Below are 13,066 nucleotides of genomic sequence, written 5' to 3'. Positions count from 1 at the left end.
TGTACTTTATATCAAATTTCCTATTCTTCCATTCTTATCTCTTGTGAAACCGTGAAACCCGTCTTAGCTTTAAAGGGTGATTCATGAGGATAGACTACATCTGGTGACAAAGAAGAAAGGAAAAAATAAAACAAAACAGAAACTTTTTCTTTGGCAGAAAATAATGTGGACTTAGCAAACCTAAGGGGAAGTGGTTTTGTGAAGCTCACAAGGCTCACATAATTGTTTTAACAGGCTCAAAGGTAAATGATAGCTCTGAAAAGTTGTAACACCGCCATGTAGTAAAGGGAAATGATCTGCCTTTCACAGATGGAGTCTTACATAACTAAGGGGTGCAGTGAACATACCAACACAAAAAATTCCCTCACTGGTTAACATGTAGGCAGTTTAAATGCATTTTCTGAAGACGACTTTTACAGAGCAGAGTAAATCAGAGACCTGACTGAATTATTTCTCTTGATTTCTGTTTAAGATGTTGTTAATTAATAATCATCACCAGTTTATTCCACATGTAACACCTGGTTTGCCAAGAAAAGGACTTGTAGCCTGATTATTATAAGTATAATAAGAGAAGCAGTTCATATCAATAGAAACCCATTTTATTTTCATCTGAATTCAAGGATAGTGTCCATTACCTCAGAGTTCTGGTAAGACACTATCAGATAGGTACTGAACTGCTAACTGCAAACCCGCCAACCGCTCCTTCCTTAAAAACCCTATGTTGGGTTTCTGAGTCAGAACTGACTCCATGGTACTTAACAACAACAACAACTCAGTTCATTGGAGCAGTCCCAAGAAAGCACTAATATGTATTGAATTGAATTCAAGTAAATATAACCAGTAGTTGTCTTTGAAAGAAAAAAACACTTTCTCGATTTCCTTTTAGGACTGATCATGGCTTCCAGTCACACTGTGTTGATGCGGTTGGTAGCTTCAGCGTATTCTATTGCGCAAAAGGCAGGAGTGATAGTCAGACGTGTTATTGCTGAAGGAGACCTAGGCATTGTGGAGAAGGTACTGAAAGTCTCATCTCATTTCATACCAACTTTATTTATGTTCATTAAGGTTTGGCTAAAGGGTGTAATGGGCAGGCTAACCCATTACAGAAAAGAATCTGATGGTTCTCTTAGCTACAAGACCCTTAGTTCAAATGGATTCCCATTTCTGATTTGAACATTACTCAACACTTTCTATAGGCTCAGTCCTAAAGCCACAATGTAATTAGTAGCCTGAATCTGATTGAATTTTCTTTTTCATTTAATAGTTATTATAGTGTACTTAATAGTTTTCTATTTTAAAAAATAGGAAATAGAGAAAAATATCAAGAAGGAAACAAAAATCATCCATCATGCTTCACTATTATTTTGAATCACTGCCTTCCAGATTTTTTGTTTGTTTATTTTCTTAGCATTCCTTCTTTGTTTGGGTTGATTTTATGTTGTGACTATGCTAAATTTTTTGGAATCCTGGTGTGGCACTGTGGGTTAATGTGCAAAGTCAGTTTGAACCACAGAGTTGGCGGTTCAAGCTCACCAGCTGCTTCTCGGAAACCCTATACAGGGTCACTGTGGGGTGGGACTGACTCAATGACACTTACCACCGTTGCTACATTTTATGTTAGGATTTTATATCTTCTAGTTAAAGAATACTAGAAATAAATATCCATGAAGAAAATAAGGTAACATTCACTTTGTCCTCTGTACCAGTCAGGCACTTGAAGTACTTCATATCTACCTGTTCACACCCTATTTTAAAAGGGGTAATAGGGCTGAAGCAAAATGATGAAGACTGCCACCATGTTGGTAGAGAGAGCAGGAACATATATCCTGAAGAAAGAAGTTTTAGCATGGGTTGAATGTGGGCACCATAGTTATGCTATGTATTAAGTATTTCTGCAGTTTAATGTTTACTTAGATTTGAAAAATAGAAATTCTTTCTATATACCGACAAATTAGAGAACTATTTGAATTATTGGAATTAGGACTAATTTAGTAGATGTTATGGAAATGATACGAGGATTCATGTAAAGAGTCCTCTTCAGATAACGAAAGGTACCATATTTAACTTTGGCTGCTAGGAAATTTTATAAATTTCCTCTCTCTCAACCTGAGATTTTGTAATAGGATTTCTGAACTTTGGGGAAAACAAATGTTCTAAATAATTTAAAAGCCTCTTTCTAAACTTTGTTGTTGTTGTTAAGTCCCATCGAGTCAGTTCTTTAAGCACTTTTAATCCTGTGCGATAAAGTCAAGCAACTAACTGGCTTATTTGGTGTTCCATGAAAAAAAGTGGGAGTGTAATTTAAATGATGCAGACACTTATGCATTAAGAATCAGCTTGAGACCAGACTAATTTACACTGTTCTATTGTGGAGTCCTGGTGTGGCGCTGTGGGTTAATGCACCAACCAAACTGCAAAGCCATTTGAACTGCAATGTTGGCAGTTCAAGCTCACCAGCTGCTCCTTGGAAACCCTATACAGGGTCTCTATGGGTTGGAACCGACTCGACGGCACTTCACAACAACAACATTGTGCTGTCCTGTCGATTCTGACTCACGCAGTATTATAGGACGAAGTAGACCTGCCCCATAGATTTTCCTCAGCTGAAATCTTTATGAAGCATAAAGGTGTTTTTCCCTGAGCGGCAGCAGCTGACAGGTTTGAACCACCAATCTTTTGGTCTGCAGCTGAACACTTAACCATTGTGCCATCAGGGTTCCTTATTGGTGGTGGTAGTTGTGTGCTATTGAGTCAGTTCTAACTCATTGTGACCTTGTATAGGGTTTCCAAGGCTATAAATCTTTACTGGAGCAGAAAGTCTCATATTTCTACCAAGAAGCATCTGGTGAACTTGAACTGCTGACCTTATGGTTAGCAGTCCATTGCATAACCCATTAGGCCTCCAGGCTTCCTTTATTTTAAATTAGTTCTGCTAAAATTTGCATTCTTGGTTGTAGACGAGTGCAACAGACCTGCAAACCAAAGCTGATAGACTGGCGCAAATGAGCATATGCTCTTCACTGGCACGGAAATTCCCCAAACTAACAATTATAGGGGAAGAGGTAAGAGCTATCAGGCCTGCAATATTTTTAAATTCGTGTTTACTTTATGCATTTAAAACTGATACTTTAATGATTTATAAATCACTGTTTTAAGTGCAAGCATTTTATCTCATGTCTCACCACAGAAAATTAATGATTTTATTCCTTGGGTTTGTAGGAAATTTCTGATTAAAGTACTTATTTTAGTCCACCTTTAGACCCTGTATCTCAGTTCTTGGTCATAAAAGCTGTGACCATTTTATAATATTCATCATTAAGCTATAAATTGAGCAGAATTTTTAAACTTTGGAGTAAAATGCATTTGGGTATTTTATTTGTTTGAAGGCATACTTACCCAAAGACTCATTAACACTTTGAAACTGAAGGAATTAACATTTCATGTAAGTGAGAGGGTAGAACTACCTAATGTCACAGCTACTTGTTGTAGTAAGTGTGTGTACTACTTTCCCTTGTAGTTCCTGTTCAGAAGAATGAAGTTGGGACAGTCAGTGATCAACTTTGTTGAACCATTTATGGGGCTCCTTTGCAATTTTATTAGGTTTGATTTTATAGCCCTAAAATTAAATGATATATGGGAAAGTAAAAATCTTCTGTGACTATGTTGTTTTTGCCGAATGCCATCTGTGACTACAGTGAAGGGTTTACATTGTGTTTAGCTTCAGTATTATTACCCTCAGCATTTTTCTGCTTTAGGATTTGCCTGCTGAAGACGTGGACCAAGAACTTATTGAAGACGGTCAGTGGGATGAGATATTGAAGCAGCCATGCCCATCACAGTACAGTGCTATTAAAGAGGAAGATGTATGGTTCATTTTTATACTTCACTTCCGGTTAATCTTTGTTTCTGTAATAACAACAACAACAAGTTAAAGATATGATTCTAGATAGCCGCCATGTTGTTGCTGTTAAGTACTGTCAAGTTGGTTCAGACTCATAACAACCCTGTATAGGGTTTCCGATGTGGGTTTGAACCGCTGACTTTGCAGTTAGCAGTTCAGTGCTTATTCTACTGTGCCACACCAGGACTCCTGATAACCACCATATTTTCTTAATTTTAATTCATTTAACACCACTCAACTGAACATTTACTATGAGTAAGGCACTTTGTTACATGATATAGAGACTATAAAGAAAATGAGATACTGTATTTTCTATCAGAAAGACACCTTCACGTGCAGCATCTTGGTTAGCATAGTTAATGGCCACACATCTTCAAATTGCATTGAAAGTCCTAAGTAGTAGGAATTTCTTTTCCTTAATCTGCTGCCTAGTTTATGAACTGTTCATTTTTCTGATATATACGAGCTGTGTCCTTAAGATAACCAGACTGTTGTTAGTAAAGCATAATAAGAATCAGCTCCTGTATGAAAAATGAGAGGCATCTATTTTTGGAACTATTCTGACAGTGTTCCCGGTACCTCCATCTAGAGTTCAGTGTGTTCAGGCATGGTGTTTAGAGCTCAGGTGACAATAAACTTTTATCAGTTAAATATTTGATATTTTAAATTCCTAGGTCAGACCTTTCCCTGTTTAAATGGAGCTTTTTAATGATTACAAAATAAGGTGATTTGTTGGGGTATTTTTTTTGACTATGACAGAATTGATAATGTTGACTTCATGCATCCATCCACAGCATAATTTCAAAATTGAAAAATAAAAAAGGGGATCATTTTAATCTACTAAAATCTATTTTTAAAGTTCTGTTTTTACCCTTTGGGTATTTCTTCTTTGCTATTTAGCTTGTGGTCTGGGTTGATCCTCTGGACGGCACCAAGGAATACACTGAAGGTTAGTATCTCTTGTATTTGTCTTGGGACAGCAGGAGAAAGTGCTGTTTTCTTGTGAACATTTGATATTTTGTTTATCATATGAAAAGCCAGAATCATATTTTATGTGTCTTTCCTAAAGATCTGTTCATAGTCATCCTATCTAACTATACTTAGATATCAATCAATGATTGTCAAGACAGGGGGAGAAAATTCATCTCCTTCAATTACACCCACTTACGTTACTCGCCCTTAAATGAGAGTCACTAACATATTAAACATCGAAGGACTTTATTGAACTCCTAGCTTAAAGGGGTAGCAAACACTGTTGTTCCACCACCAGCATCCAGGCCCATCCCACTTACGTGCTAGACTGCGTCTCCCCTCATCTGTGAACCTCTTCTCACGTCACAGTCTCACCTTTAAAGATGGGTTTTGGTGACACAATATAACATTTCTTCTTTCTGAAGTTATCTAAGAGGAGGAAAATAAGAAAGCAGCAAATTTAAATAAAGTTGGTAATAACAATTTTTAAAAAATGGACCAAGCTTGGCATCAGAATTTTAGGTTCTAGAAACAAAACCACACAGGTTTTCTTAAATTATTTCTCAGCTTCATAGCTTAAGAAAATCTCTCATAATTACTAGAAATAAAACCACTTCTTTCTCTTGTCTGTGGATATCATCTCATGAGTGTGTGTGTGTGTGTGTGTGTGTACACTGAAAAAGTCAGTATAATCCTTTGAGAAATAGAGGTACTCTAGACAGCGCTAGTGTCCAGAAGAGCACATAGACGACACATCTTGTTCAAAATGCAGGCCTAGGCCCTACTCACAGACTGTATTTGTTAATATTACGCCAGTTGATTTTAATACTCCTTAGTAGTCTATGAATGTGACTTTGAAGTGTTTTGCTCTAAAGGCTTGAAATACAAGTGTAGAGCATGCTCCAGCAAATAGCAGTGATTTGGAAGGTGGTGGAGACGGCACATAGGAATCTAGTGATAATGACTTCAGAATTATGATGTTTTTCATTGGTTTCCAAGTTGTACTAATGAGAGCATTGTTATCAATTCAGTTAAGTCATCTTATACTCAACTTCTGTTTCTTGGTAGTCCTCTTATAATGTGTACATTTTGCCATAAGAATGATTGATCATGGATGAATCACTGCTTACTCCTTATGTTTACTACAAAAATAACTTTAGTAACTGACGTTTGAAAGATGAGTCATAGCATGAGAAAGTTACTTAAGTAGCTATCCATTTCTTTTTTATAGGTCTTCTTGATAATGTAACTGTTCTTATTGGAATTGCTTATGAAGGAAAAGCCATAGCAGGAGTTATTAACCAGCCATATTACAACTATCAGGTACTACTATAAATGATGCAAGAAGTATTTTATTAGTTAAATAAACATAGAGTTATATGATTCCTGATACCTAATCCAGTGGCTTCTAGCTTGGTTACACAAGTAATCATCTGGGAAGCCTTGTAAAATACACAAGACATACTGAATGGAGAACCTATGGAAGAGTTGATACCAGAAATGTATATGGGTATATGTGTGTGTATATACTGGATGTATTTATGTATACTTTTTATGTACCCCTTATGATTCTTATGCAAACGTTGGGAGCTATGATATGGCTTTTGAGTAGTTTAGATATCAAGGCTCCTGATTTGCAGGTGTTTCTTAAAGCATACTGAAGATATGAAGCATTTTGACCAAGAAAAGATGCTAGCCATTATGCTTTCCAGGTAGCATCATGTAGTGTCTACATGACAGTCAGTGTTGATAACAGAACTAAATATGCTCTTGTGCTCTTTCCTCTTCTTTCGTCTCGTAACTACTTTGACTTTCTATTAAACTTCAAAGGACTTGGCTCCTTGGAAGGAGACTAGTATAGTTCCAAATTGGGAATGTATCATTAAATCACATTAAAGAAAATTTTCAAGGAAATTGTTGAGAAAAAATACTTAAGGTATTTACGGTCGTGTGAGCTTGAGAGAACTTTGAAGAAAACCAAGTAACCAGAGTAGAGGCTATTATTTCTTTGTTTTTTTATTTAAAAGGCAGGATTTATCTGTATTTTGAAGATAAATTTGGTTTGTCCTACCATTTATATAACTATACATTTTTGTAATCTTGTATGTTTTAAGATGACTTACCCAAATAGTTATATATTATTGGGAATGTCTCTTATTAAATTTCTTGTGTCCATTAATTTCTTTAATATGACTTTAATGTTTATACAGTATTGTATCCAGACATGAGTTGATGGTTATTGTATAAACTTTAAAGTAAGTTAATACTGTTATTTAAAAGAGGGGCATTTAATTCAATAATATTGTAATGCATGGCAACTTTCATAAAAAAAAAAAAAATCTAAGAGCTTAAAAACGAATAATTTTCATCAATTCTGTCTGAGATTAGAAAAACTGTATTCATTTTCCACAGAACAATGAAAAGCAGAAGTTAAGGGGACACGGGAATGAAGCCAAGGTGAGAACTTAGCTAGGGTTTTGGTTCCACTAGTAGGCAGAAGAAGAGGTAGGCAACATGTGGCACCCAAGGCACATCCCATGTGCCAATTCATTCTCTCCTGTCTTGTGTCTCCCCTTCATACCTCACACTTTGCCACTGTTCCTCTCTGTGCACTCTCTTTCCTCTGTCTTGTTTTTGCCTTAAAATGTGTTGCAATAGGTAGAAAAGTTGCACAGCTTTGTTGGTGATGTTTGGGGCTGAATGTTGGATTTTAATCATCATATCTAAAATAGGTAACATTTATCAAGAGCTTACTCTGTGTGACCAGGCACTATCTCATTTGCTGCTCACAACAACCCCATAAGTAAATCACTACCCCAGTTTTAAAGATGAAGGAACTGAGGCTAGAAACTTAACAAAGGTCATCCAGCAAGTCATTGAGAGAGCTGGGATTCACACCTTGGTCCAAGCTCTTGCCCATCACTCTATATTGTCTGATAGAAGACTTAACAATTCAAACTTTACTATTGTTTCTAATAGACAGTGAATCTGGTATGTGCTTAACGAAAACATCGCAGCATGATGTAAAGAGACTGTCATTCTTTTTATATCAGAGCTAGCTTCTTAACCAGTATGAATCTTAATCTTAACTCATCAGTAAGATGAGAATGTTAGCCTTCATTACCCCCCAGAATGTTGGTGTGGAGCCTCTAAAGAGACACAGTGTAAAAGACTGAGCCCTCTAGAACACAAAGAAAGGCCAGCTGGCCACATCGTGGGATGGTGTGTACCTCATCATGGACACCAGATCCCCTGATCCCATCCGCCACCTGAATATTCATTTCAGTGGAAATATGAGTGGTTAGGGACCAGAATACTTGTAAACACTCTTTGTGTGCTTCTCTCTCTTTATCAGAGTAACTGGAGAACTAAATTAATAAGTAGGTTTCTTAGAAACATGGAATTAAACTCAGTGACAAGCAAACTAAATTAATACTTAGTAACACCATAGAGCCCATCTGTACTTTTCAGGTTCTAAGTCTCTCCTGTGTATGGAATCAAGAGGAAGTAGAGGATAAACCAGGATATTGAGCACTTAGTGAGGACCACCATTGCCGATTTGTTTTGGTTCCTTTGTTGCCCTGTGTGCAAGGAGAGCTATCCAAGACAGCTTCAGCTGTCAACCTCTTCAGAACTTGTAGAGAGCTGCCTTGCCCAAGGTCCTGCTGTCACCAAGCCAGTCCACATCCAATGACTGATATTTGCCAGGGTGTAAGGAGCTCTGATAGCGTGTAGTGGTTACAAATCGGGCTTCAAAGCCGCAAGGTCAGTAGTTCGAAACTACCAGCTGTAGCGCAGATGAAAGATGAGGCTTTCTGCTCCTGTAAAGATTTACAGCCTCAGAAACTCTGTGCAGAGTCGCTATGAGTTGGAACCGACTCCATGGCACATAACCACCACCACCACCACCAAACCAGCCAGATTAGCTTCAGAGCTCCCCATGTGGTCAGCTGGGGCTGTTTGTTAGGCCTGCATCACAGCACAGCTTCCCCATTGACTTCTTCTGCTTCCTTCCCCCACCAGCCACAATTGTTAATCCCAAATGCACTCCTTAATGAGCACCCTCCTGTCTCAAGAGTCTGCTGCCTGGGGAGCCTAACCAGCAGCATAAACATATTTCACTGGCACAGCACCTTCTGCACTGCTAAAAGACAAATAAGATGATGTGTTAGGAAGTATTGTGACAAGTAAGCTGAGGCAATATGGTTTGATAGGAAGTGTTGTAGCTTTGAACACAGATGAGCCTGTGTTTGGCTAGGATTTTCCTATTGTCCTTGGTCAGATTACTTACTTATGTCACTTTTGTCCAAATCTCACTTTTGTGATCTGGAAAATAAGACTGGTAACAACTGTTTTATCAGGTAATTGAAAATAATTCATGCAGACCAGTTAGCATGGTATATGTCTACTGTTAGTCTTAAGTCAGTGACAGCTCGTGTGGTTTTGGTTTGGATGTAGGGATAATGGTGTTTTCGATGACATTTTATGCATCTTACTTTTCATAAAATACAGATTATGACAAAATGTCAGTAATGGCAACTCTTCAGTATCAGCCTATGCATGTCTTCTATCTCCATGGCAGCAAAGTATATTATCATCATGACCGCTTCGCATAGTACTAGATCCTTATTGTTCCATAGATACTGAAAAGTAGTAATCAGCATATGATGTTTCATTTCCTGGGGGCTTCAGGGCCTTTTGAAAACAGCTATTTTTAAATACAACTATGAGAAGACTAGGAGGTTTAGAAATAGTCTTCAGTATATGATTCCATTCCTGAGAACTTCATGGAAAAGTCAAACGTTCCATTCAGAACCCTTGAAACCAGAACAGCAGTGAAACTGATCAGTTGATTCTGTCAGGGAAAGTGCTTCGTTTATGATACTACCCTTGCATTTTAAATGTTATTGTGTTTTTACTTATAAAATTATCATGATGCTACTATACCTAACCATTCTATTTATGGCCAACTTTTTCTTTGTTTATATAGGCAGGACCAGATGCTGTGTTGGGAAGGACAATCTGGGGAGTTTTAGGTTTAGGTGCCTTTGGGTTTCAGCTGAAAGAAGTCCCTGTTGGAAAGCACATTGTCACAACTACCCGGTCCCATAGCAACAAGTTGGTTACTGACTGTGTTACTGCCATGAACCCTGATGACGTGCTGCGCGTGGGAGGAGCAGGCAACAAGGTACAAAAAAGGTCTGAAGTCTGCTGTGTAGTTGAATCAGTGAAAGAAATACTGATGTTTTTAGAAAATGGGAAATATGACTTTAAGGGGAGTGGCCAAAAATTCTAACTTGCCCTTAAAAGCATATTTCAACAACATTTAAATTTTTTTTTTTAATTTTTTCTTCCTTTTACATGGAAGTTCATATATGGAACTAGGATTATGAAGCACAAAAAGCCATCCTAGACTCTTTCCGACATCACGTGTTATCACTCTGGGCCTATCTTAATATCTTCTTAATACTTCCCTAATCAGTCTCCTCTTGTACATCTCTACTCTAGTGCTCTAGACCTTCAGAATGGTTTCCCTGTTCAGTCTTTGTCTCCACAATGCCACTTTGCTGTTGTTTTTAAGTGCCCTTGAGTCAGTTCCAACTCATAGTGACCCTGTATAGGGTTTCCAAAGCTTTTCATCTTCAAGGGACCAGAAGGCCTCATCTTTATCCCATGAGGCGACTGGTAGGCTCTCACTGCAGACTTTGTGGTTCCCAGTCCAGTGCTTATCTTATGGAGCCACCGCATTCCTACAGTGCCACTGTTGTTGTTATTGTTAAGTGTTGTCGAGTCGGTTCCAACTCATAGTAACCTTATATAGGGATTCCAAGGAGCGGCTAGTGAGTTTGAACCACCAAGCTTATGATTCAAACCAACCTTACAGTTCAGTGCTTATCCTACAGCACCACACGAGGCTACCACAAAAATGCAAAACCTCCTGCTCTAAATCTTTAGATGACTGCCATTTCTGACAAGTTACAGTCCAAGCCTATTAGCATAGAATATAAAGACCCCTATAACCTGGCTCCTGCATGGCCCCAAAGGCACATCTCCTGCCCTCCGCCAAGTCGTAGTGTCCTTTAGTGATACTGAACTGCATGCAGTTCCCAATACATGTGCAGTTTCACACTGGTGTGCTGGGAAACGTAGCTCATAGACCTTTATTGAACATATGAAAGTTTGATAGCAAGTTCCTGTTCAGTCATGCACATGCTATGAGTGCGATCATTTTACCTGAGTGTTACAGGAATTACAAAGATAACTGTTTAAACAGCTGTATTTTAGTAGGAGCTCTGGTAGTGTAGTGGTTACGAATCAGGCTGTGAACCACAAGGCCAGCAGTTCGAAACTACCAGCCGCTCCATGGGAGAAAGATCAGGCTTTCTGCTCCCATAAAGATTTACAGTCTTGAAAACCCTGTACAGGGTCCCTATGAGTCGGAACTGACTCCACGGCACTTAACAACAACAACATTTTGGTAGTAAAGTCTGAAGACTTTTGAAAGTACTTTTTAGACTGATCAGCATTGCATTACTGTTCAGACTTTTATTACAATTTTCAAATTATTGCATTCACCGATATTCCTGCTTTATATAATTGTTGTTGTTGTTGTTGTTAAGTACTGTTGAGTTTGTTCTGACTCATCCCGACCCAGTATAGAGTTTGAGGCTTTAAATCTTTGCGGGAGTAGAAAGCCTTATCTTTCTCCCATGGAGCTGCTGGTGGGTTTAAACTGCTTATAATGTGGTTTACAGTCCAGTGCTTATCCTACTGAGCCACTGCATTCTCCCCTTTATATAATAATGGTCAGGCTTTTGTTTTTTGTTTTTTTGCAATTTAGAGGGCATTATTTAGTTTTTGTACAACAAATATATATAATCTTTTTTTCAATAAGGAAGAAAATACATAAATGATGAAAACTTTATTTTACCTATCTTGGAAAATGGAGACTTTTCATCTCTCTTCATGTAGGTCCTTTGAGCAGGTTTTTCTTCCTCAAATCTCTGTATGCATCTGTTCTACACTCATATCTTTCTGCCTAAATTCTATTGTTATTTAAACCTGCTAAAGACTTTAACCTAAGTTAAGTTAGAGTTTAAGTTTTTCCTATTTCTACAACAATTATTTCATAGTTGAGGGAATATTTTTTTTTTCTTTATAGATTATTCAGCTGATCGAAGGCAAAGCCTCTGCTTATGTTTTCGCAAGTCCTGGCTGTAAGAAGTGGGATACTTGTGCTCCGGAAGTCATTTTACATGCTGTTGGAGGTCAGTCCATTTAGCTTATTAGGGAATTATAGTTTTCATACATATAATTTCTATGTTATGGCAGGATACACTATGTCAGTAAAATTACTTTACCTAGACTCTTAGGATATAAAATCTAGAAAGAAATTTAGAGAATATGCAGTCTAGCTGCTTCATTCCGTAGGTGAGAAAATCAATTTTCAGCAAAATTCAGTTTCTAGTTATAGTTTCTTTTTGGAACTTTGATCTACATAGCTAATTTAATTTAGCCTTTTTATTACAGCATTAATACTTTTCAGGTTTTTTGTGGGAGTTTTTTCTTTGAAAAAGTACACTGTTCATCATCATTGTCATCATCTCACTTTGTTTCCTGTAAGCTTATATTTCTGAGAGCCTCAGTACATGTACATAGATCACACAGTTAGGATTTATAAAAATCTGGCTGAAAATATATTATACATACCTACATCATAAGATTATGTTTCAAATAGACATTCACATATAGTCTTAGTAAGTAGTACTTTTTAAATTACTTGTCAGAAATTATAATAAACAGATCACTGGATTTTTTTTAACATTTTTGTCATTCCTCCTAATGATTCATCAATATCTCATCATATTGCTTAATAAAGAAGTTAAATTCTTCCTCATTGTCTGTTCTATTAAGATCCTAAATGAGACTATAGTATATTAACAGTTACATTTTGTGAGCATCCATCATTTAAACGTTGCCAAAGAAATTACTGATAATAAATGGTAGAATGAAGAATATATACATATATATATATGGAGCTCTGGTAGCGTAGTGGTTATGAATCGGGCTGCGAACCTTAAGGTCAGCGGTTCGAGACTACCAGCCGTTCCATGGGAGAAAGATGAGGCTTTCTACTCCCGTAAAGATTTACACCCTCGGAAACCCTGTACAGGGTCGCTATGGGTCGGAACC

General features: G+C 37.5%; 1 protein-coding gene across 2 annotated transcripts in view; it reads left to right on the top strand.

Annotated features, from left to right (window-relative positions):
• The first annotated feature begins 891 nt into the window (after nucleotides 1-891).
• The window catches only part of BPNT1 (3'(2'), 5'-bisphosphate nucleotidase 1), a 12,938-nt gene continuing 763 nt past the window's right edge, over nucleotides 892-13,066 (top strand). Inside the window, exons 1-7 of one of the 2 annotated variants that reach the window (XM_006869699.1) lie at nucleotides 892-1,014; nucleotides 2,958-3,062; nucleotides 3,756-3,863; nucleotides 4,802-4,850; nucleotides 6,105-6,196; nucleotides 9,864-10,061; nucleotides 12,036-12,141. In XM_006869699.1, the coding sequence (XP_006869761.1) occupies nucleotides 895-1,014; nucleotides 2,958-3,062; nucleotides 3,756-3,863; nucleotides 4,802-4,850; nucleotides 6,105-6,196; nucleotides 9,864-10,061; nucleotides 12,036-12,141 (778 nt within the window). In that variant the 5' untranslated portion in view covers nucleotides 892-894. The remainder of the gene's footprint in view (nucleotides 1,015-2,957; nucleotides 3,063-3,755; nucleotides 3,864-4,801; nucleotides 4,851-6,104; nucleotides 6,197-9,863; nucleotides 10,062-12,035; nucleotides 12,142-13,066) is intronic. The other variant, XM_006869700.1, reaches the window with a different exon arrangement.

This window comes from Chrysochloris asiatica, unplaced genomic scaffold (genome assembly GCF_000296735.1).
Source record: "Chrysochloris asiatica unplaced genomic scaffold, ChrAsi1.0 scaffold00133, whole genome shotgun sequence".
NCBI lineage: Eukaryota > Metazoa > Chordata > Mammalia > Afrosoricida > Chrysochloridae > Chrysochloris > Chrysochloris asiatica.
Note: the sequence above shows the minus strand (reverse complement) of the source record. Positions and strands in the feature narration are given on the sequence as shown.